General features: G+C 45.8%; 1 protein-coding gene across 1 annotated transcript in view; it reads right to left on the reverse strand.

Annotated features, from left to right (window-relative positions):
* Positions 1 to 4,770, reverse strand: part of LOC311325268 (unconventional myosin-X-like) — a gene marked incomplete at its 5' end in the record, with an annotated part of 34,754 nt that extends 29,984 nt beyond the window's left edge. The window contains 5 exons of the mRNA XM_084457935.1: positions 73 to 166; positions 433 to 528; positions 1,014 to 1,257; positions 4,276 to 4,354; positions 4,714 to 4,770. Of these exons, the coding sequence (XP_084314061.1) occupies positions 73 to 166; positions 433 to 528; positions 1,014 to 1,257; positions 4,276 to 4,354; positions 4,714 to 4,770 (570 nt within the window). The remainder of the gene's footprint in view (positions 1 to 72; positions 167 to 432; positions 529 to 1,013; positions 1,258 to 4,275; positions 4,355 to 4,713) is intronic.
* Positions 4,771 to 25,928: the final 21,158 nt, after the last annotated feature.

Below are 25,928 nucleotides of genomic sequence, written 5' to 3' on the forward strand. Positions count from 1 at the left end.
ATTCCCTTCCCACTCTACACGCTTTCTGAAACCGCCCATAACAGTATTAAACCCTGTGGGTGCAGGACTCACCACGGCATTCTGGGGGTTGGCCTGCTCGTCATGCATCTCCCTGATCTCCTGCTCCGTGGAACCGTGCACCTGACTCAGCACGCTGAACCACTGGCTGCAGCCAATCAGAGAGAGAGGGAGAGGGTGTCAGCCAATCACAGAGAGACAGGGAGAGGGCGTCAGCCAATCACAGAGAGACAGGGAGAGGGCGTCAGCCAATCGGCGGCCATTATCGCGATCGGCTAACCAATCACATACGCATGTGTGCACACGCCAGACACACACACACAAAAATGGTGAAACGAACAAAGGCAACATAATGCATAGTGTCTGTCCATGACGAATGGGACGTATTGTCCCTGTGCTGTCATGGAGACGTACCTGGCGTCCTCGGCAGACTCTGCGATCAGGTGGTAGGTCCGCTCCGGCATCACGATGTCGATTCCATTCTCCTTCCCCGTGTTGTCCACAATCTCCCTGCAACACAGAAGAATCAGGCGCCGCTCAAACTTCAACCCCCAGACTCAGGAATAGGATACGAACCCGGGTTAGGGTGAGGGGGAGGGGATCTGAGCCCAGGACTGGTGTGTGTCTGTGTGTGTGTGAGTGTGAGTGTGCCTGGGTCCAGGTAGAGGCAGGGGTCGGGGGTAGGGTGGGGTTAGGAAAAGGATACGGACCCGGGTTAGGGTGAGGGGAAGGGGGACTGGGCCCAGGTCCAGGCCTAAAGCCGGAAGTGGACTGGTGTATGTGTGTGTGTACATGTGTGTGTGTGTGTGTTAAGAGTATAAGAGGGAGAGACACTAGGGAGGATGACAGGGTTAGTGGCTGTACTGGACATCCACAGCAGACACGGGGGTATCTATTGGACTCAGGGTGGTCTGCGGGTGACGGGGGGGCATCTACTGGACCTGGTTAGAAGTTCGGGGGGAGAGAGAGAGGCACTAGGGAGAGGGGAGGCTTACTTGGCGGCGTGCATATCCAGCATGCCCTTCATCTTGTCCTCGCCGTCGTTCTCGAAGTACATGAGCTTGCTCTGGCGCAGGACGAACCAGCGGCGCTTCCAGTTGCGGCGGGACAGCGTGGACGAGCCGCCGCCCTTCTTGTTGAGCCAGCCCTGCTTCAGCGCCTCCTGCTTGGCCCGGAACCACAGGAACGTCTCGTCCTTCAGCACGCACCAACGCCGGCGCCACGTGTTCATCAGACCGCCTGGGGGGGGTGGGGGAGGGGGGGGGGGGGTGGAGAGAGAGAGGGAGAGAGAGAGAGACCATGAGGAGATGGATCCTTTCCTGACTCAGAATAAAGGAGAGACAGAGTGTCATGGAGGGGAGCCAGGGTGAAGAGGAAGGTCACGCTCCACACCTCCATCTGCTCCTCTGAGCCCCTCATGAGACGGGGAGCAGCCAGGCGTGGGGGGGCGGGGGGCATGGTGGGGGGGTACCCAGCCAAACCCACTCTGAACCCTTTCCAACTCCCCTGCTCCCTTCCTCTGCCCTCCAGGTCATCTCTGACATGATTGCTATACTTCACAGGTCAGTGATTTCTACTAGGAAGAGGGGGAGTGTGTGTCCTGAGAGTATTGAGACAGGGCCTCTACCTGGTCCTGAGAGTATTGAGACAGGGCCTCTACCTGGTCCTGAGAGTATTGAGACCGGGCCTCTACCTGGTCCTGAGAGTATTGAGACCGGGCCTCTACCTGGTCCTGAGAGTATTGAGACAGGGCCTCTACCTGGTCCTGAGAGTATTGAGACAGGGCCTCTACCTGCTGGGGGACTGTCACTACTCATGGTCTTGGCCTTGTTAGTGTGAATGCTGTAAACATTCACACTATTGTTATCCAGTTCTTTATAGTTAGGTGGGCTGGCTTGCAGAAGCTGGTGGAATGTTCAGTATCATTATGTTTTTAGAGTGGTGGCAGCAGTTGCTTTGAAAATATTCACACATTTTGTAAACTGCTGGCACTCCTACAGTTTTGGACGTTCACACACATATTATATATCAATATGTTCACACAACTGTGGTGATTCGTACAATGTAAGTATCTAAGCTGTGTGACTTATAGTTTTCGCTGTATGATGATTTGTTCGGCAACTGCGCTCTCCATTGAAACGTATGGGCCCACACTAACTTTTGAGCTGCTAATTTTGCATTTTTACACTTTTTCTAACTCGTCGCCGTGCCTACAGTTTTTAAGCTACACAGACATATCATAGCCTAAAATGTTCAGCATTTTCTCCAGATTCCTACGGTGTCAAAATCTAGGCTGTGACCTTTATACTTTTTGAAAGAGAGCTGTCTGAAGCCGGCATGCCTTTCCATTGAAGTGAATGAGAGGATGCTCACAGTGTCAGTTGGGATTTGAATTTGGGGACACGCGCAGGCTCTCTGTACAGGCACCCTTTTATGACTACTGTGGTAGCATTCATATTCCTTCCTTCCTTCCTTCCTTCCTTCCTTCCTTAATAATGAAATATTCAGAATGACACAGGCTGTAAACTCATATTAATACCTTTTCTCCTCTTTCAGCTATTGAACTCAATAAAACCATGAGTTATGACGAGTGGTTAAATCAATTTTCAGTGTAGTACTAGCTGTACTTATAACAAACACATACTACTTCTCACTGCAACTGCTTCTCACTTCAACTTCCATACAAAACCTCCATAGCTACTGCTCGGCTCCGGAGTGGGCTATAGACACACGGTCTCCAATGAGGGGTGCAAGGGGATGGCCTGGCAATCACTGACCTCCTCCTGACTGGCTCTGGAGACGGAGTCTCGCCATCACGCCATTATCCACGCCACAGTCCCCACATCTCAGCCCCTGAGTTGGCTAAAGACACAGCTTTCACAGTTGCGTGCATGTGGGTGACCTGGAGCATGTGGGTGGACCGGAGAGCAGTACACTGTCCTCGACCGGCTCTGACCCGAGGGGGCGGAGTCTCGCTCCCAGGCCACTACCACACCACGGACCTCACAACACAGCCTCTGAGGTGGCTAGAGACACACGGTCTTCACCGCTGGGTGCCTGTTGGAGGCCAAGAGAGGGCTACAATGTCCCCGAACGGCTCTGACCTGAGGGGGCGGAGTCTCGCCACCATGCCACTATCTACGCCAAAGACGCCACAACTAAGACCCTGAGTGAGCTACAGACACACAGTCTTCACTGGTGGGTGCAGGGAGATTGCCAAGAGATCACTGTACTGTCCCCGATCGGTTGTGACCCAAGGAGGCGGAGTCTTGCCACCACGCCACTATCCACGCCACAGACCCCACGACTCAGCCCGAGTGAGCTAGAGACACACGGTCTTCACCAGTGGGTGCAAAGAGATTGCCCGTAGGTCAATGCACTGCCCCTGACCAGCTCTGACCCAAGGGGGCAGTCTTTCCACCACGCCACCATCCACGCCATGGACCACAGAACTCAGCCCATGTGGGCTAGAGACACACGGCCTTACACAGACACAATAGAGATTGCCCAGAGGTCACTGTACTGTCCCCGACAGGCTTGCAAGCTTTTAAGCTATACATTTCATAATTTATTCCATCTTTCAGCTTTGACAGCATTACTCTATTGCTCATCTTTCAAGCTAAAGACTAAAGGCTTAAACTACTCAGGTTGAAAAGTTTAAAAGTATTTAAGTTCTTAGCTTCTTTAGGTAATGCAGTTCCAATTCTGCCAGTTTCACATTTCAGCTAAGCTTCCAGGTTCTCCATCTTACAAGCTTTTAGCAATACATTCCATAATTTAGTCCATGTTTCAGCTTTGACAGTTTTACAGTTTATCTTCCACCTTTTGTAGCAATGTATTTCAGTTTTTAGCTTCTTTAGGCAATGCAGTTCAGCTTCCAATTCTGCCAGTTTCACATTTCAGCTTCCAGGCTTTTCAGCTTCCAGGATTTTCAACTATTCAGGTGTGATGCATTTGACATTTCAGATTTTTCACATTCATGCATTTTCAGCAATGCTTGTGCTATTCCATTCAGCTGCTCAGCATTCACATGCAATTTTCTAGTTAATGACTGTAGTGCCATCTAGTGGATACCCACTAAACCCTAAAAATGATCTTTCAGTCAGATTTGAAATGACAGCTCCGGTATAATGGGTATAATGATCAACTGTGATAAAATTCAATTACATTTTAGTGATAAAATGATCACTAAAACCGTGCTTGATTTTTTTGCTTTGAAAAACTCCACATTATATATTACATTATATATATATATGCAGCTGTAGACCGAGTCGCGCCGGTACGACAGCTCGTCGTCCGTGTCGAACCTGTCAAAGTCGTCTTCGCTGTCCTCAAACTGAACAGAGACAGTGGGTATACGTTAGCATGATAGTGACTTACTGCACTAGCGTACTGTTCTGATCTGCAACAACCCATGGAACCTACTACCAACAGAAATGATAACCATGACACATAAATATATGTTCAAAAAACAAAGAAGGAAACACTTGGGTACTGCATGCTTGAGACACTAGATGGCGATGCACTGGAAATGGAAATGTGTAGTTAGGTTATTAATAACCCCCCTACCCTACCCCCCACCCTCTCCACCCAGTACAGAGCCCTACCCTACCCCCCACCCTCTCCACCCAGTACAGAGCCCTACCCTACCCCCCACCCTCTCCACCCAGTACAGAGCCCTACCCTACCCCCCACCCTCTCCACCCAGTACAGAGCCATCACCAGTTCCAGGATGAGATCGGTCCTAACCATGGAGGTATAATATAACTGGAGACGGCATTGAAAATGGCTGCCTATTCATTTCAATGAAAGTTGCTCACCGGCGCATGAAGCCATTTGACGTAGTGGCCAAAGCCCGGTATTGCAAGTCAAATCAAGGCATGCGGCCCAAGAACCCTTATTTCCCATGTTAGTGGATGATGATAGATAGGGCTAGAAAAGGAAAACAAAATTTTTCTGGGTATCATTCAGCATCAGAGACCAATCTTATCAATATAAACTTTTAGTTTTAGGGGTTTGGGGGTTTTTGAAGCCACCAATACCTGTATTGAGCCATTTAAACATGTGCTGTGCACGAGCCTCGGGGACGCGCTGGTCGCGCGTTCGTGAGTCCTGCGAGCTCGGGAAAGCACGTGACCATAGGAAGACCCGCCCTACTCTGCCTCTGATTGGATAGGAAGTCATGTAATGACATCGGTTAACATTTGCTATGTTTAGCAATGAAGCTTATGATCATGCTAATCATAGATATGAACGTATGTCTATGATGCAAATGATCATGACATGTGGTTACTTTAGGACATCGTTGGAAAAGATCTAGAGGGTAAGTGGGTCAATGTTGAATAACTTAGCTAACATTACCTAATGTTACATTTCTTTATATTAACATCAACTATATTGATAGGCTAGGGAGCTATGCTAACGGTAGCTAATGCTAACGGCTTAGGGTTAACGTTAGTTAGTTAATGCTAACGTTACGTTCGGAGGTCTCAGATGTATTTCAATTTTAACAATGTTGAGCATGATCAATGTGACATTGTTCATACATTGATTACAGTCTGTAATCTTGTCTGGCATTATTTAGCTATAGTGGGCTGATGCTTGCTGCTGCTACTATAGCATTTGCCACATTATACATCAAATTAATCAAGCATAGTGTTATTACCTGAAGGCATTATTACCATTGCAAGTAAGCATGCCATGTATATGCCATGCCTGGAAATCAAATTAATAGTGTAATTATTCCCCATCATAGCTCATTGTACACTGATATAATCATTCTCCTTGCCTTTGCTAATACTCATCTCTTTTATCAAACTTTGTGCTAGGAAAGAAATCTGGCTGTGATTCGTCGCTAGTGCTCATCCAGGCTGTTGTCATCTCCCGCCTGGACTCCTGCAACTCCCTACTTGCTGCCATCCTGCAGCGTTGGCCATCAGACTCCTGGAGAAAGCTGCTGCTGACCTGGTGTTCAACAGCCCCATGCTCTTCCACACAACTTCCCTACTCTGTTCTCTGCACTGGCTCCCTGCGCTGTCCCATCCAGTTTAGGACTGTGGTTCGAGCCTACAGGGCAAATGAACAGCTCCCTCCGACCTCCAGGCTGTGGTCAAGCTCTGCTGCCTTGAGGTGATTGGTTCCCCAGTTGCTCCAAGCCCCCCTACAGCAGATTGGCATGGCCATGGCTTTTTTCTGTCCTGGCCTCACAGTGGTGGAATGAACTGTGCACTGATGTCAGAACAGAGCCAATAATACACACTGTTCATAGTGAGCCTAGTTATTATTGATTAACTTGGACTGTTTCCTCTCTCCTTGTCAGTCATTAAAATATGTTCAGTGTTTCACAATACTGATGTATAACATTTCATTATTTTGTCTCAGACCATTTCTGAAACAATCATCAGTGTCAGTATACATTTCCCTCCAATGTTATTGCTTGCCCATTTTTAACCATTTAACTACTAGACTGTACAAACGAATTGCACAACTATAGTATTTTCTAGGTATAGCCTACTTCTCCACTTTCTCTTAATGTTGGTATGAAATGGCAGTCAAACTATGCAATGATGTTCCACACTGTTTCCACCCAAATTCCCAACAAATGTGGCCACCACACTGTTCAGGACATTCACAGGTCTTGCTCTCAGGGATCGGTAAAAGAAAGGGACATGGTTCCTCCATAATGTGCTAAGGCTCTGCTTAGATCAAAGGCTTGGTCATCAGAAAATATCACAAAGACAGTGATCACAAAACAATTAAAAACATGTCACCAGTGTATGCCTTAACCCTAGTCAAATTTCTAGTATGTGTGAACCATATACATGGCAGTAAACAGATCTTGAGTCATACAAACTGGAGGATGCTTGACCCATACAAACTACTTTAACTCAATTTCAATAAACAACTTCAAAATATGGCAGACAGAAGAGCTGAGCAGACTTGGTAGATGACTGGATGATCTTACAGAGAACCAAGGGAAATTGACTGGTATTAATGCTAAGAGTAATGAGGGATGAGGTGCAGCTGGGCAGAGTGGAGACAGGTGGCAGGTGATGCAGGAGATGGGAAGGTGAGTAGGCAACAACCAAGCATGAACAGGAACTGGACCACTGGCTCCCCTTGACTGTCCAACCCATCCATCAGCGCCAGCAGAGTGGACACGATAGAGCCAGAGAGAGAGAGACAAATGCAACGCAAGGTTAGTTTAGTTCCAATCGCCCATGTGCAACATCAATCAAGTACGCAGCCAAGCTAAAGAACCGAGTTACACCAGAGGCGGAGCGAGGCGGTGGCTCCGTGACAGACAGGCCTCACCTGTGTATCTGGTCCTGTCTGCTGGAGCATACTGGGGACAGCCGGTCTATCTTGTTGAAGAAGATGAAGGAGGGTCTCATTAGGTTGACCTGGGGAGAGACCAACAAACAGCCATCACAAGCTCTCAGTCAACACTGAGGATGATGGTCAGGTGTCCTGTCCAATAATTATACCCCCCTCCCCCCACCGCCACAGTTGCCCCATTGGCTAACCTGGTCAAAGAGAAGGCAGAGCTGATTATGTGTTCTGATTCACCAACCCACTTGCTAAGGCAGTCAGCTCCTTTCCTTATAGACACCTTTGTGTTTCCCTGCCTACACTCGTTAGTCTGCACCCGCGCCACTGGGGTCTTGCCTGTACTTGGGGGACTGTAGATCAGAGCACTACACATCTGTAGGTGGGGGGGGGGGGGTTGGGGGGAGTATGTGAAAAACAGGGACTTCACAAGACAGCTCAAATTAGACAAGACAGCTTAAATACGGCTGGGTCTTCATATGTTTACTGGAGCAACGTACTGTAGTGTGGTCTCACCTAGGAGGTTCTTCTATCAGGTGATCGAACACAGAGGGGTTGCTCTGCTTCCTGTTCACTGACTGAAAAAGCAATCACAGTGGGATTTAGTGATATCATTATGCACATCAGGAATTCATTATCTCATCTAGTCAGTCAAAAAATGATTTTGTCCTCACCAATAGGTGGCGCCTCATATCACTGCATTTATCTTTTAAAACAGCAAACACTATGTGTAAATAAGGTTTTAAACTTCATCAACATCATTATAAATAATCAGCCCCTATGGCTGGATACAGGCGCAGCAGAAGTCGAGGGTGACAGTACTAGGTTTTTTAGCTGGCAGGTGCCCGTCAGGCTCAGTGAATATCTGGTTGAACTGGTTTAAACTCTGTCCTCAGTATTAGTACTGCCCATGTGCACAATTGATTCGCTAGCTTTTCATTGGGATAGCTGGTGGCAGTGTTCTAGAAAGGTGGTCATGTGCGTTCCTAAGTCAGAGGACCCGGGTTTGAACCCAGTGTGGGCAAGTGTGGTGGAATCAATACACCTGTTACAATCGCAGGAATTTTATGGGAAGGAAGGGGCTTCTTTTTTTAAAGGTTTTGTACCTTCAATATTAGACACTTAAGCAAACAGAAAAACACAAAACACAACTATAAAAGGCCTGGCTTGGTTTAAAGCCCACTCACCACGTCAAGGTGCAGGCCAAGAGTGGGGACACGACAATCACTAACAGACAAACCCTGACAAATACACATGTAAAGACATGTAAAGAAACACGTAAAAACATACAGACTATACATATAGGAGTAGGGAAGTTGTGTGGAAGAGCATGGGGCCGTTGAACACGGGATTAGCAGCAGCTTTCTCCAGGAGTCTGATGGCCAACGCTGCAGGATGGCAGCAAGTAGGGAGTTGCAGGAGTCCAGGCGGGAGATGACAACAGCCTGGATGAGCACTAGCGACGAATCACAGCCAGATTTCTTTCCTAGCACAAAGTTTGATAAAAGAGATGAGTATTAGCAAAGGCAAGGAGAATGATTATATCAGTGTACAATGAGCTATGATGGGGAATAATTACACTATTAATTTGATTTCCAGGCATGGCATATACATGGCATGCTTACTTGCAATGGTAATAATGCCTTCAGGTAATAACACTATGCTTGATTAATTTGATGTATAATGTGGCAAATGCTATAGTAGCAGCAGCAAGCATCAGCCCACTATAGCTAAATAATGCCAGACAAGATTACAGACTGTAATCAATGTATGAACAATGTCACATTGATCATGCTCAACATTGTTAAAATTGAAATACATCTGAGACCTCCGAACGTAACGTTAGCATTAACTAACTAACGTTAACCCTAAGCCGTTAGCACTAGCTACCGTTAGCATAGCTCCCTAGCCTATCAATATAGTTGATGTTAATATAAAGAAATGTAACATTAGGTAATGTTAGCTAAGTTATTCAACATTGACCCACTTACCCTCTAGATCTTTTCCAACGATGTCCTAAAGTAACCACATGTCATGATCATTTGCATCATAGACATACGTTCATATCTATGATTAGCATGATCATAAGCTTCATTGCTAAACATAGCAAATGTTAACCGATGTCATTACATGACTTCCTATCCAATCAGAGGCAGAGTAGGGCGGGTCTTCCTATGGTCACGTGCTTTCCCGAGCTCGCAGGACTCACGAACGCGCGACCAGCGCGTCCCCGAGGCTCGTGCACAGCACATGTTTAAATGGCTCAATACAGGTATTGGTGGCTTCAAAAACCCCCAAACCCCTAAAACTAATAGTTTATATTGATAAGATTGGTCTCTGATGCTGAAAGATACCCAGAAAAATTTTGTTTTCCTTTTCTAGCCCTATCTATCATCATCCACTAACATGGGAAATAAGGGTTCTTGGGCCGCATGCCTTGCAATACCGGGCTTGGCCTGAAAGCCCATGGTGGCTTCAATGCGCCAAGCTGATCCTGGGGGCTTGGTCCTAACCCGTGAACCCCCGCTCAGGCCCCCCAGGGTTGAAATGGTAGTGGGATACGGTGATAAACTGGAGTGATCCTTTGACAGCAATTATTAGCCTTTTCCAGGAATGGACAGAAATGGGATATTTTTAGAATAACAGGAATTTATTCACATACAATGTAAAGGAGTTGATGTGTAGCATGAAGATGAAACGATACACTGAGTTTGGGTGTTTTCAGTCAACGTTGGCGTTCACCGCTTCCATTTATCGAATGGCCGACTGGTGTAAGATGGATAGCCTAACGTTAGAGAGATAAATGTAGGCTATGGTTATGTTAATAAAGGTAACAATGATGTTGTAACATGCATGCAGCACTTCCGATCTGATCTGAACGATTGATTCATTGTTACCATGGATCGGTATTGGGATTGATCAAGGGCGAGTGTGAAATAGCAGCCAGGAACTCAGCGGGTTATCCGAGATGCGGTAGCCGCGGCCAAAGCTCCTGCTGGCGGGGAGTGAAGCTCTTCAACTCGCCGGTCACTGGCTCCCTGGAGGAATTTAGCTTTTTCGTGGACGCGCGTCGGCCAGAGAAACTCAACTGCGCAAGTCAAAAGTCACCGGAAATAGCCAAGTGACTACAAATCTAGCCAAGATGGCGCGGTTCAATAGGCCTTCACTTTAGATTTCGAATCCTGGGGGCTTGCCCTCCACCCACTTATCCAGCTCCTATATAGGCAGGAAGACTTTACAGGTAGACAAACAGACAGACACACAGGCCGGCCGGCTGGCAGAGAAAAAGCAACATGTTTTCACATCCATCACACTGAAGCTAACCTGGAAACAAGCTGCATTCCTTTAGTGTTCGGTTCTGAATTATTTGATGAATTATTTCATTTTTTGTACCCGGAAACCAACCTGTCCAGACAAACCAGTCTGGAGAAGTCCCTAAATATTGAAACCATAAAAATATGGAGCGACTTTGGACAGAAGAATATCGTCAGAAATGCATCAGACTCTTTGCATCACCAGTTACTAAGAGAAGCTGTATATAACTGAGAGCTACATCAACTCCTCCTATTGTGTGTGTGTGTGTGTGTGTGTGTTAGTATACTGTATATGAAATAGAATTTCTGTGTGTTTGTTGAACCAGGACACTTCACCGTACAGGTTAGAGGTCATCAAAGGTCAGCCCACACGTTACACAGGACACAATGATACCCCTGCATCATTCAAACCGTCAATCATAAATCTATCAAATAATATCCCTGAATCATTCAAACCATCAATCATAAATCTATCAAATAATATCCCTGCATCATTCAAACTGTCAATCATAAATCTATCAAATTATATCCCTGCATTATTTAAACAGTCAATCATACATCATTTTCACAGTGTTTCACAGGTTTTTTCACAGAGTGCTGAACAAGATACTAAACCAAAAGTGAAGCATGCTACACTCCCTGCCTAGCGTCGTTTGTATTAAATGACCGCTTGCCAACATGGTGACCATGGACACCACACAATTAAAAACTGAAGACATGATTATATTGCACACAGAGAAGTGAATCATGAATGATATGGCTGGACTCTTTACCCAACACCAAAACCAAGGAATGCTGACAAGCAGAGTGTCCAGAGGAGTCAAGCAGCAAAGAGAAAGTACTGTAGAAACCTGAAGCCGACCTAAAACAACGAACCTGTATAACAACAACTAGTGGTGTTTTTGGCCCCACATTGAAAATGACTGTATAAAGACACAGACTGTCAAGTCGTTCTCATAGAAAACTCATGTCAGCCAAAAGGCAATGAATTGTTTAATCATTTTAACACTTTGGGGAAGTGGAAATGTTTTTGTTGTTGTTGTTTCATGTTTATGAGATGTTATTTTACATACAAGAGTATATCTATACCAGTGGTCAAAAGTAATTTTATGGTATGTATTTACTGTATTCACTGTGTTATTTTTTGTGACATTTGTGAATTGTAAATATTTTCACATCATTTCACTGATGGCCAGCTGTCATGATCACTTTGAGCCACTATTAGAAACATGATCAACATTAAAGCCAGTCGGTCCTATTGTAATACTTTTTTTTAGAATATAAAGCCAATCATTTATTTTACTCACAATTACTTTATGTTATAGTGTTTTGCAATTCATGTAGTGCATTTAGTAATCTGTCTTTTTTGGGGATTTTGAATGGCCATGTTGTGGTTCTCTCTGTGCATTCATGGTTGAATTCAACACCAGAGAGAGAGAGAGAGAGAGAGAGAGAGAGAGAGAGAGAGAGATGGGGAGAGGGAAGCTTTATGTATAATCTGTTTGTGTAAATAAATGAATGAATGAATGACTGAATGAATAGTTCATTCGTGGCGAGGCAGACACCTTCTCATGGTCAGTAGCTGCGGTTAACCACCGTAAGCGAAGCAAAGTCTGCCAACAGCCTGGCCCTGTTGTACGATCCCAAGGGCGCAGCCAGCTTTGTCTCAGGTCGCTGGAAAACTGGGACCAATCCTGACTTGGCATTCGCGAGCGTCGCCGTTGATAACCGGCTCCCTGATAGACGCGTGCTAGGAAAGTTCCCGTGGTCCCAACATCGACCATCGTTGATAACCATGCCTAAACTCGTGGACCTCGTCCCGAGCGAACCGGTGAAGCGATGGAACTTCTGAAAGGCCAACTGGAAACGCTACCGCCTCCTTACCCATAGATCCACAAGGTGCCTCCCACCACCTAACACCAACAACGTGGACGAGGCGTACCGGGAACTCTGCAGCATACTGGTGAAAGAGGCCAAGAATCCATCCCACGCGGACGTCGCAATAGTTACAAACCGTGTTGGGATGAGGAGCGTGAGAGTCTCTACTGTGCCTTCCTCCGGGCCCCCCCAGGAGCTGAGTCAGACAGACTTGCCTCAGCCCTGCTGTCTAGACTCAGCCGAAGGAGACAAGAGCGCTGGGAGGAGGCCATTAACTCCATCGACTTCTCACACTCCAGCCGCAAGGCATGGAGCATCCTTAACAACCTCACTGGTAGGTCCAGACACTCCCCCCATCACTGCCCCATCTTTGCAAACAAAATCGCATCACAATTTGTGAAAAGTGGGACACCTGAGGGCAAAGACCGCGGATCGTCACGTCTCGTGGCTAAAGAGGTGTCTGACCTCTGGAAGGACACAACTCCTAGCGGTGGTAACATCTCTGGTGAATTCACAGAATTCAACTCAAGATCCCCAAAATCTGGAGAAGAGCCCTAGTTGATCCTGAAACTCTGCCCACAAATACCAGGGCCTCAGGACGAACACCAATCATCCTGGCCCAACCAAATCATCTGAAAACAAAAAGAAAAGGATATCAAATATTGGCATGAAACCACCAAATCACAAAGTAAGTTAGATTTCTATTTGACCCTAAACAGAGAGTACACGGTAGCAGGATACTTGACTGCAGTGACTGATAGAAGACTGTGGAAAACGTTGACCAGGTCCAGACTGAGGGGACACAGCCTGGCCATAGAACCAGGGTCCAGACTGAGGGGACACAGCCTGTCCATAGAACCAGGGACCAGACTGAGGGGACACAGCCTGGCCATAGAACCAGGGTCCAGACTGAGGGGACACAGCCTGGCCATAGAACCAGGGTCCAGACTGAGGGGACACAGCCTGGCCATAGAACCAGGGTCCAGACTGAGGGGACACAGCCTGGCCATAGAACCAGGGTCCAGACTGAGGGGACACAGCCTGGCCATAGAACCAGGGACCAGACTGAGGGGACACAGCCTGGCCATAGAACCAGGGTCCAGACTGAGGGGACACAGCCTGGCCATAGAACCAGGGTCCAGACTGAGGGGACACAGCCTGGCCATAGAACCAGGCCGCCGCAGGCAGTACTGGCTACCCAAGGAGGCCAGGCTTTGTTCACTTTGTCATCAGGGAGATGTTGAAACACAATCTCACTTCTTATTATAATGTGAGAAATCAAATAAATAATATATATCCTGAGTTTATTCACCTCCCTGATCCCGAGAAACTGACATATTTATGTGGAGAGAAAAGTCAGTGTGCATTATTAGCTGCTAAATATGTTGACTGTTGCCATACATTAAGGGAAACAAGTTCTACTGTATAGCAAACATCTCAGAGTGATTACATCTGAAGGATATTGCCAGCTCCCCATGTTATTAAAAAAAAAAATTGAACTGTTGTTAAATGCTTTTGATTGTATTGTTGATATATAGCTTCATGTTTTGTTGCGTATGTTATGTTATGTTTTTATACTATATTAGTATACTATACTATCTAACTAATTACTATCACATAATCACTGATACTCACTCCGCGGGGCTGGGTCTGGGTACGGGAGCTGAACACGCAGCAACCCAGACCCCTCACTGTCAGAGATAACACACCCTCACTCTCACTTCTTATTTATTTATTTATACATAATCTGAATGTTGATTTTCTGAATGTTGATTTTATGTACTGCTTTGGCAATGTGGGTTATTTTCAACTATTGTGCCAATAAAGCTTATTTGAATTTGAATTTGAGAGAGAGAGAGAGAGGGAGACTGAAAGAGGGAGGTTTGTATGTCTGTTTGGAAACACGCTGCCATCCTTTTTTTTCTGAATTATTTGATGAATTATTTCAAATGTTTTCCCCCCTGGAAACAACAATGTTCGGGTTTCCCGAACACGTTAAGAAGCACTTAACTTAACTTAACACTTAACTCCAAAGTACGTCTTAAGGGTTCCTTAAGGAGGTTCTTTATCGGGAAACCCGGCCAATGACTGTGGCAAAGTAGCTTTCCTCTGACCTACAGCAAGTCTTTAAGAAACTGCTGGGGTGATAATCTAAGGAAACCAACCTGTCCAGACAAACCAGTCTGGAGAAACCCTAAATATTAAAACCATAAAAATGAACCAATAGAAATGCTCCAGACTGTTTTCATCACCAGTTACTAAGGGAAGCTGTGTACAGTATAACTGAGAGCTACATCAACTGCTCTTAGTGTGTGTGTGTGTGTGTGTGTTGTAGAAGATTTTTTAACTGATCTAGTCAAAAAGGATTTGCCAAGATTCGCTCAAAGAGGTTAAGTCTGGATTATTGAGAAAACATACGAACGCAAGGACTTCAGAGGAAACGCACGTGAGTGGTTCATCCAACAGAAGTGCCGCAGTCTGGTCTTGCGCGGCCTTATATTCAAGCAATACACAGGTATGACGCTTCCAGGGATGTGATTGGCTAAACCATTGTGCACGTCATATTAAATGGCAGGCATCATCAACAGTGGTCGAGAATACAGACACGTGACATGAGAAAAGGCGGTAATTCTTGCAGGGACAATGGGACAAAGGATGGTTATTCTGGAGTAGACAACGTCTAGGTGTGTTGACCTCCTGGAGGTCATCCTGTCATAATTTAGATTAGCACAGCTATGTGAAAGGTTGAGGGAGGTGGTGAGGTGGTTAAACTACAATTTCTATGACAGTGTGTTTGTGTGTGTGAGTACAGTGTACTGTTTATGAAATATAATTTCTGTGTGTTTGTTGGGCCAGGACCCTGTACCATACAGGTCAGAGGTCATCAAAGTTGAGCCATATATATTACCCCTGCATCATTCAAACAGTCAATCATAAACCAATCAAATGATAAATGATACCCCTGCATCATTCAAACAGTCAATCATGAATAATCTTCACAGCGTTTCACAGTTGTTTTTTTACAGAGTGCTGAACAAAATACTAAACCCAAAGTGAAGCATGCTACACTCCCTGCCTAGCGTCGTTTGTGTCAAATTACCACTTGCCAACATGGTGAAAACCCACCACACAATTAAACACTGAAGACCTGATTCTACACAGAGAAGTAGAAGTGAATCATGAATGATATGGCTGGACTCTTTACCCAACACCAAAACCAAGGAATGCTGACCAGCAGAGTGTCCAGAGGAGTCAAGCAGCAAAGAGAAAGAACTGTAGAAAACTGAAGCTGACCTAAAACAACATATTTGTACCTATACAACAACTGGAGGTGATTTTGGCCCCACATTGAAAATGGCTGTATGAGGACAAAGACTCTCAAGTAGTTCTCATAGAAAACTCATGTAAGACCCAAGATAATGGATAGTTTAATAATTTTGTCTGTGTGTGTGTGTGTGTATGTGTGTGTGAGAGAGTGTGTGTGAAGGTTTCATGATGAACCTGTAGACCTGCCGTGTGTCTCAAGCTCCTGTGTGGCTGACGTGTGATTGGCTGACGTGTGATTGGCTGACGTGTGATTAGGCTGACGTGTGATTAGGCTGACGTGTGATTGGCTGACGTGTGATTGGCTGACGTGTGATTGGCTGACGTGTGATTGGCTGACGTGTGATTGGCTGACGTGTGATTGGCTGACGTGTAAGAATGTGCCACAGGGATGTATGGTGCAGCATTCCAAAGGCATTCCCACCGGTTCACTCTACTAGAAACTCACTCTTGGAAGTCCGCCGGATTGGTGCCAATTGTTGTCGTGTCAGCATTGTAATGCACAACTTGGCCTCTCCTTGTTATAAAATAACTTTAGCCAGTGCAACCTCCTATGCATGTCAGGGTTGCATTACGAATACTATAGCATATCGGATTATCAAAAATAGTTAGTAATAATTTTGCCCCCCATTGCAGTTCATTGGCCCACCATAGCACTGAGCCCTGGTGACGTGTGTGTGTGTGTGTGTGTGTGTGTGTGCGCATGTGTGTGTGTGCATGTGTGTGTGTGTGTGCGTGTGTGCTGTCATGTAGGCTATAGACTGATTGTCTTGGCTTGCATCTAAGAAATATTGTAATGTTATAGGCCTACTGCATTTTGAGAAAGACATTTTCGACCTGTATTGCGCAACACACGTGAGATGGGGACCCCCCCGAATATTGACGGGTATTTCGCACACTGTTTACATCCACTTCCTGGTGGAGCTAGCTAATCAGGAGATGGAGGAGAATCTCAAGCGAATACAGAGGTGTGTTTTCTGTTAAACAACCTTGCCCATTGCGTGGTCAAGAATCCCTGGTGAATTATATATTGTTCATATTTTGTTAAAGGACTTGATTCTCCCATAGGTTCTGTGTGTGCCTGCAGCCATATCACCTGCAGAACTACAAATCCCAGAAGAACTACGAGCCCCAGGAACACAGGGGCAGGAGGAGAGGATGTCAGTTTACAAACGGTGGAGGAGGAGAGGGCGGGAGGACCCTGTGACCCTTGACCCCAGTGAACCCTGACCATAGCCAGGGTATCAGAGAGGCTGGTCCCCCGGAGCTAGAGGACTGTCTGGAGGCTGGCCTGGGTCTGTTCACAAGGACTCATCCATAAGACTCATCCCCATAGGACTCCTCCACAGGACTCATCCCCATAGGACTCCTCCACAGGACTCATCCCCCTAGGACTCCTCCTCACGTCTCAGACACTAGAACCACCACGTCTGAGATGCTAGAACCACCACGTCTCAGACACTAGAACCACCACGTCTCAGACACTAGAACCACCAGGTCTGGCACCAACCATGACACCACGGTCACAGTCCCTTAGGATCACACGCTGCCCATTCTAATCAGCCTGATACCCAGACTGACATTTCACTTAACTTGGTTACTCAGTCTGAAAGTGCGTTTTCTGAGATGGGCGTTGCAGAAGAGGGCGTCCTCAGTGATGATTTCACCCCCTGACCCAGTGGTTCTCACATGGGGGGACGCAGGGGTACCCTGGAGCCCCGCAGGGGGTACGTGAGACACTTAAAAAATGTTAATTAAATGTTTTTTTATACTATAATAGGTTCACTAAAAAGATTTAAATGTATTTTTTAATGTAGGTTGGATAAACCACATTTTGTATTCAATAGTCTCCACAACATCAGCTAAAGCGCTTGAGGCTTCTATGCGGTGTCTTTGCTTGTAGCTAAAGCCAGAAAGCCCTTCACCACAGCTGAAGGTGTAATGGATTTTAACTGATCTAGTCCAAAAGGATTTACCAAGATTCGCTCAAACAGGTTAAGTCTGGTTTATTGAGAAAACATACGAGCGCAAGGACTTCCAGACGACGCACATGAGTGGTATCCCAAAGAAGTGCCGCCTCTTGGTCAGTGCAGCCTTTATATTCAAGCAAAACACAGGTATGGCGCTTTGAGGATGTGATTGGCTAACCCATTGTACGTCATATGAAATGGCAGGCGTGGTCGAGAATACAGACACGTGACATGAGAAAAGGCGGTAATTTCTTGGAGACAAAGGGACAAAGGATGGTTATTCTGGAGTAGACAGATTTCTAGGTGTGTGGACCTCCTGGAGGTCATCCTGTCATGAATTAGGTTAGCACAGCTATGTGAAAAGTTGAGGGAGGTGGTGCATTACAAAAGGAGATGATGAAACTATAATTTCTATGACAAAGGCCTGTTACTTCCAGCTGCTGTTGTATTGGCCCAGATTATGCTAGACAAAAATGTGTCCAATGTCAAATGTTAGCCTAAATTTCATTTCACTGATTACATTACACATTACACTGATGGTGCTGTAGTGTTCCTCTTTAAAGGCTTTTAGGGGTACTTGACTGACACAATATTTCAAAGGGGGTACATTATCGAAAAGAGTTTAAAGACCACTGCCCTGACCAACCACATTGCACAGTTTAATTCCGTCATCACATTCAAAGGATGCTGATTGGCCTGGTTGGAATTCCACCTGAGAAACCACCCTGAACGAGAGCTTTTCCACGCCCTGAAATGGGAGTGCTATTCAGGGGCTGGGACCAGGCTACATTCTCACGTTTAGTGGAACAACAACCTCTTGACCATGTGTCATGCGTAGAGTTACAGCCTCATGATTGACTGTTAGGAGCAGCAGGCTGTGTGTTAGGAGCAGGCGGACATAACAAAGTGGTACAGTAGCTGTGTGTGTGTGTGTGTGTGTGTGTGTGTGTGTGTGTGTCTCATATTAGAGATGCTTTCAGAGCAGCTCTAGGGTTTGCTGCTTCAGTGTCATGAGTGGAGATAATATTTATATTTTATAATACTTAAGTCTATAGTATAATTTACTGTATAGTTGACTTTTGTAGCACACATGTTGGTGTATTGAGCTTTGGGAACTGCGCAGGAAGAGAAAAAAACACTTTAGGAACCACGCAGGAAGACTGCAACCACAATACCACTGGTACAGGAGGACACGTTTAGAACAAGTGTTTTAATGATTGTATTTATCTTTAATTTTATTATTGAAGACTTCTTTTTGCTGCCGCTTTTTATTAAATCAAATAATTATTTATTCATACACTGCACTGTAACTTTTATTCCCGTCTTTTATTTTTCCTGCATTTTGTTTTAAATGTTCTGCAAAGTACAAGAGAATGTTAGTAGAACGACTTGAGGGAGGAAGAGAAAGAAGGAAATGTATGTTGGAAATGGAGAAGTTGGATTTTTGGTGCAAGGTGTGCCTAGTGACACAGCAGTGGGCCACTGACAGCTGATGTGGTCCCTTGCTCAGAAAGGATGTTTGAGGCACTGGTGAAAAGCCAGCGAGAAACTATACAGAAGGACATTGCACGTAATGATGTGTGGGTGCAGTGTTAGGCTGTGAGTAGATGTGAGTAACCAGGCGTGGTGCAGTATGTATATTATGTATTACTATTGTATTGTATCGTATTGTATATTGCCACTGCATTTTGATTTTTCTGTATATTGATGTATGTTTTTAGTTTTGTATTCTTATTTTTAGGGAACATCTTCCCAGGGACTACAGGTGGAAATTAGCTTCTGGCTACAACCTGGATAGTTTCCATTTGCTATCTGCATTGCTCTGTAATCCTATAGTGATTGTTCATTAACCTGCGGTGTCCCTCAGCAAATCAATAAATCAAATCAAATCAAATATGAACGGTGGGGCGTTGGACTATGTGCTCAGGCGTCAGAACAATGTCCGTGATCCAAAGGGGTCCGTGAGCAGAGCCAGGGTCGAGTTCAGGGGTTCGGTCTGAGGGGTTTCAGGGAGACAACGGGAGGGGCTGGGGTTCCAGGTAGGCACGGGAGGGGCATGGGTTCCAGGTAGGCATGGGAGGGGCAGGGGTTCCAGGTAGGGATGGGAGGGGCAGGGGTTCCAGGTAGGCATGGGAGGGGCAGGGGTTCCAGGTAGGGATGGGAGGGGCAGGGGTTCCAGGTAGGCATGGGAGGGGCAGGGGTTCCAGGTAGGGATGGGAGGGGCAGGGGTTCCAGGTAGGCACGGGAGGGGCTGGGATTCCGGGGAGAGACGAGAGGAGACATACTGTATGAGTTGGGGGTCCTTAGGAAAACAACACAGACGAGGATGAGACACAAAACACACCTGGAAAATGATCAGGCAAGAAAAAAGGCTGGAGACAAACCGGGTAGGTGGCCACGTTCTGGCACCGGCAGGCTGGTCAACGAGGCTTTTGTAGGGGTTGCTGCTCGTCAGTCTCAGGTGTGCTGATTGGGGATTGAGCCCAGGTGTGCCGTTGCCTAGCCAACGTCCTAGTGGAGCGCGCTGAGGTAGACGGCAGGTCGGAGCGCACGGAGAGCGCTGGTGACGTGCTCCGAGCCCGCCCCCTAACACCATCATCATCATACCGGGCCTCCATAACAATGTACAGAGCGGACTGTCAGTTAAGATATAGGGGAAGTTTAGCATAGTTATGATAATAATTATAATAGTTATAATACTCCCCAAGTTATAATAGTTATAATGCTCCCCAAGTTATAATAGTTATAATGCCCCCCCAGAAGTCACAGCATGTGACATCAGCATCCAGCTCTGCAGGAGTTTGTGGAGGAGTTGTGGAGAGACATGGCAAATACTGGTGTGTGTTTGCTATGGCCCAGGCCTAAAGCCAGACGTGGGCTGGTGTATGTCTGTGTGTACGTGTGTGTGTGTTAACTAAGTGCTACGACATCCACAGCAGACACAGGGGTATCTATCAGACTCAGGGTGGTCTGCTGGTGACAGTGGGGCATCCACTGGACCTGGTTAGAAGATAGGAGGGAGAGAGAGAGGCACTAGGGAGAGGGAAGGCAGAACAGGGTTAGTAGCACACAGATCCATAAAAGCAACACAGATATTAAAACAGGCAACCTGGAACAAGCTCCTGGAATATATTTGTCTAACGGCTAAGAACATTTATAGAGCAATAAATTACATTAAATTACATTTTCAGAGCAAGAAAGGCTAAGAGCATCAGGTCCAGGCCTAAGCCGGATTTGGACTGATGTGTGTCTGTGTGTACCTGTGTGTGTGTGTTAACTACTACAACATCCACAGCTGACACAGGGGTATTTATCGAACTCAGGGTGGTCTGCGGGCGACAGTTGGGCATCCACTGGACCTGGTTAGTGACCAGACCCCTGGTTTGTTCTGCTCACCCCCTGTTCCCGGTCCAGACCCTCGCCCCTGCCCCAGACCCCTGGTTCGCCCTGTTCACCCCCGGTTCCCGGCCTGGATTCCTGACCCTGAGCTCCTGTGCCCCCTGGACCTTCCTGGACCCTGAGCACCTCCCCTCCCAGTGACTGCCCCTGCGCTACCCCCAGAGACTATTGTACACTTTGTCCACATTGTCACTTTTTTTCTACCTTTTTGTTCTACCTCCTTGTGTGTTTGGTCTTGTGTTCGTTGTCTTGTCTTCCATGTTGGTTTGTGTCCTCCCAGCCCCAGCTCTAGACACCTGTCCCCTCACTAGTCTCACGTCACTCCAGTCCCTCCTCTCCTGGCCCTTTAGTTCCCCCCTCTAGTTTTCTGGCCAGTCCCTTTCCCTGTCCCAGCCTCGTTCACTGTTCCCTTCCCTTGTGTCCTTTTTCCTGTGTCCTTGTGTTGGTGTCTTGTTGGAATCCCTCCATGTCCTTGTCTGGGTGATTGTCTGCACCTGTGTCTCGTTATGTCTTGTTGCACACCTGTACGTTGTTCCTTGATTGTTCTCCCAGAGTATATATGCCCTCCTGTTTCCTTGGTTCTCTGTCGGTTCATTGTCAATGTTAGTGTGTGTTTCCCCTGTGTTTCCTCCCGGTATTATTTTGGATATTAAAACCTATTTTGAACCTGAGCTGCTTGCCTGCAGTCTGCTTTTGGGTCCTACCTCCACCAGCCTCAAACCCTAACAAGGCTACATTCCCACCGCAACCACAAGGTGCACGCTAAACACAAGGGTGAATTCAACACAAGGGCGAATTCACAGCAAGCCAAAATCCTATCTGACTAACAGGAATAGGTATCGGATCGAGCAGCCTAATATTCCAGGATCATGGTAGATATGCACTAGATTATACAAACAATTACCAGGTAGGCTACAGAGCAAAAGGTCACAATAGTGGCGCCACGGGAAATCCGTGCGAGCTGGAACTGCACGTTAGTTGGCAACTGCCGGCGCACAATAGCTTACATGCTCTATCGGCACACGATCCTCTCACAATTAGCAATAAAAGCTTTAAAAAAAACACACACAACGTTAAAATACAGGCCTGCCGTGCTGCACAGCTTCATGAGAGAGAGAAGCGAGAGTCCGACAGGTAGGTGTTGCAGGGTGTCTTATGTTATGTAGCCAACAGCCCCACCTTGTGGGCGCTGTTATATATATACCTGCCTCACGTGTTATGCCCCAGATCTGTTATGTGCACGGCCGACTAATACATGGCATTTACAGACACAGCCCGACTCTGTCCTTTATTCATGCACATCACTCATAACAGTAGGCCACGTGCGCTATTTATGAGCGTCAGCCGTGTTGCAGGTGAAACCCTCATTGGAGCAGCCAGATTCATTGATTGCGGTGGGTGTTCATTCATAATTGCTATCAGCCGGTTCCCAGGACAACGCCCACGTCTTCAATTGGGATGGCATCAGTCAAGCACAATCACCATAATGCCCCACCCATTACAATGACACGCCCATACGCACAGTTAGACTTTCTGATCAGGGGGGCAGTTGCTAAAAGAGAGATGATAATAGAGATGAAAATTCGTCCTCCTCCAATGTGACCAAAGCCCCACGCCGATGTTTGTAAGGCTGAGGGCTCATGCCATGCTGATGTCCCAAGATCGCATTAAGTAGCTGCAGTGTGTTTCAAATGCACAATCTTCTTGTAGAACAGAACTTCAAGGAGGCCAAAAACGTCAAATCATCACTATATTGAGCATGCCTACCACAGGGCCGAATCTTCAGGCAAATACTAAAGTTTCTCTTACGAGGTGGCGAGCTTATATCCTGGCTTCAGGCCAGGAATCACATGACAAACACATTTGCATACAAACAATGTTCATAAACCCCAGTTATGGTCACAAACGGTTGAACTAGTATTCTAAAGGGTCAATGGGTCATCTAAGCTCTGGCCCCTCTTCAGACAGTGGGGCTGCTTGAGTTCTTCCTGTATCCTCCTAGGATCGCGTTACAAACTGTAGGCTACTGACTTCAGAGGTGAACTTTAGGTCACGCTGACCCAGAGACAGGACAAAGGAATGCTGACTCAGGGGCAAAGACCTCTGTTGAGACTTGAAATAACACAGTTCAAACTAAAGTGAAGTTTATTCATTATTCTTAATAAAATGATTACTACATGAGAGTAATACAAATGTATTGATGTAATACAGTATAATACAGTATAAAATATACTACATAGCCTAGGCTATAGACTACATGCATCGTGGTATTTCACATCGCCTATAGCTACCCCAGTTAAAGCAGCTAAATGCCTTCCCAAAGGCCTGGTTATAACAATGTTGTCGTTTTAAGTTCCCATTTTTGGTCTGGCTTAATGCTGGGTGTGTTTTTAGACCAGTGCTGTTCACCTGGGTGAGACAGTGAATTGGGGGTGGAAAGAGAAGTCGCAGGCTCTTTTATTTTATTTTTTTAAGTCTGTGTTTACCCCAGAATTTGATGGTGCGTGTTCTGAGTTGTGATTTTCTGGGGAGGAAAGTTGGCCTTTCCTAAATGGTTGTGGTTTTATTGAGGCAGTAGCTTGCAATCTTCTAGTAGCCCCATGTCCACCTCTGACTGGTAGAGTACTGAGCTTGGCTTGAACTCCAGGATGCATCTACAGTATGAGGAGAGAGCTTGTTGACCCAACCTCTCCTCCCCATCAGGCCCAGATCCAGTGGAATCCCCTGAGATCCTTTACTGGGATCCCAATGGTTTACAGATGTATAGGTCTATAGGCTGCTTATTTTTACTGCAGGCGAATGTACCTTCTGCATATGATGTGGCAGATTTGGAAATACAGAGTACTACTCCTTTCCTGTGGTACCTGTCCTGTGGTAGGAAATGCTTGCTTCAAAGCATGGTCCGTGGTTCAAAAAACATCTTGACATGTTGCTTATCTAGCCTACTACATGGATCTACTACCCCAATCCACCCCCCGCCCACATATATAAGCTACACACCTCTGTTATATAAAGCATTTTATACATGTTTGTTTAAAGCTTTAATTACAGCTTTATTGCCCAAATATGTGTAGCCTACTCCATAAACACGCTAGATATAAAATAGGCCTATAATTAATAATGGTGTAGCCTATCTACAGCTGTAGCCTACAGGGGTTTGAGGGGTTTTTCTTCATTGCTCTCAATGTATAGACATAACAACAAAGCTACAACAAATAAAGGTAAAGAGTAGGCTAGAGGACTATCATGTAGCTAGACACAAGTAGACTGAGGACTACGAGCTGGAGCCAACGTGCACCTCCTCGACAGTTTGATCTGCGCACCGACTGGGCCTATAATAGCCTACATATAGCCTATTGTGGGAGGTGCACTGCAAGTGTTGTCAGCTTTTTTCCAGGATGTGTGTGAATAGAATCATTATTATTATAATTAGAGGAAGGTAAGCCTATTCCTACATTGTCCAAAAAACAACAACAAAAACCCTGTATATTCATGCAAATACTGTGGAAATCCATGTAAGTACTTAACTCTATTAATTCTATTTATGTAGGCCTGCATATGCCCACTGCATCTTGCACTCATATGCTACTCTTTCAGGATTGCATTCCAAACTTAATTTCAGGCGACTAAACTACTTTTTTAATGATACTAAAGTGAATTTAATCTAATCCAATCAAATCTAAAATACATGGAGTAAAACGTTGACTGAAAGTAGCCCACATACACTATTTTCTGATATTTATTTATTTCATTGAAGATAACACGTTTATGTCCATCGGCGTAGCCAAGAGCTACTAATCCATAGTCTTTGCGCCTGGCTGTCCTATTGGTTATGATGCCCATAGTAGTCGGTGCACAGTTCAGAAAGAGCGGGATAGAAGACAGTCATGGATCTTGCAACTTTTCTGGATAACTGTAAAGTGACATATACGGAATGTTTGAGGCTTTTCCTTATGGACAGTGTTTCCAGGGATGTCTTGCAACCAGTTCTTATAAGGTAAGGTTTTAATCCAAATTCATGCTAACGTTAGCAAGCTTGGCCAAACCGACTGGTCTGCTATGGTCTTGCCGGCCTATTTAACACTCGGCAAATATCGGCTATAGGCTACTTAATGTTGAAACATTTCATCACTTGAAAATTACAGCGGACATAGGCTAGGCTTCATCGGTGATAAATGTGTGAAACAGCCATGTAGAGATTAGGCTCTTGTGAAGTTGAAGTTACACCGTTATTAGGCCTACATGTTGGGGTTGGACTTGTAGGCCTAGTTGGCTACAATGGAGTTTAAGGATTTACAAAACCCAACGACACCACTTTGATAGGCTATCTGAAAAATGTAACGATCCCAATCATATGAAAACCTATGCGATGTGATTAACCTAAAGTTGTTGCTGGTGTTTTATTACGCACGAAATGTCTAATTTGGGTGTTAATTCCTCAGACTGGAGACCCTTGAAAGGAGCATCAGATGGGCAAGAGGGAGGATTCTACAATTGGATGATGCAGATGAACTTATTCCATTAGTGACTGCTTTTATTCAACAAGTTCAAACAGCTTTGTCAACTCCAGAAGGGATTGACTTAAATCGTCGTGATAGTGGCTGACATGTAGGCCTATCCATATTATTTTTATGCATATTTATTGTCATTAAATCCCTTTTGGAAACATTAGGCACCTCTGGTTATCAAGCCCCGT

Source organism: Borostomias antarcticus, assembly GCF_949987555.1.
Source record: "Borostomias antarcticus genome assembly, chromosome: 24".
Lineage (NCBI taxonomy): Eukaryota > Metazoa > Chordata > Actinopteri > Stomiiformes > Stomiidae > Borostomias > Borostomias antarcticus.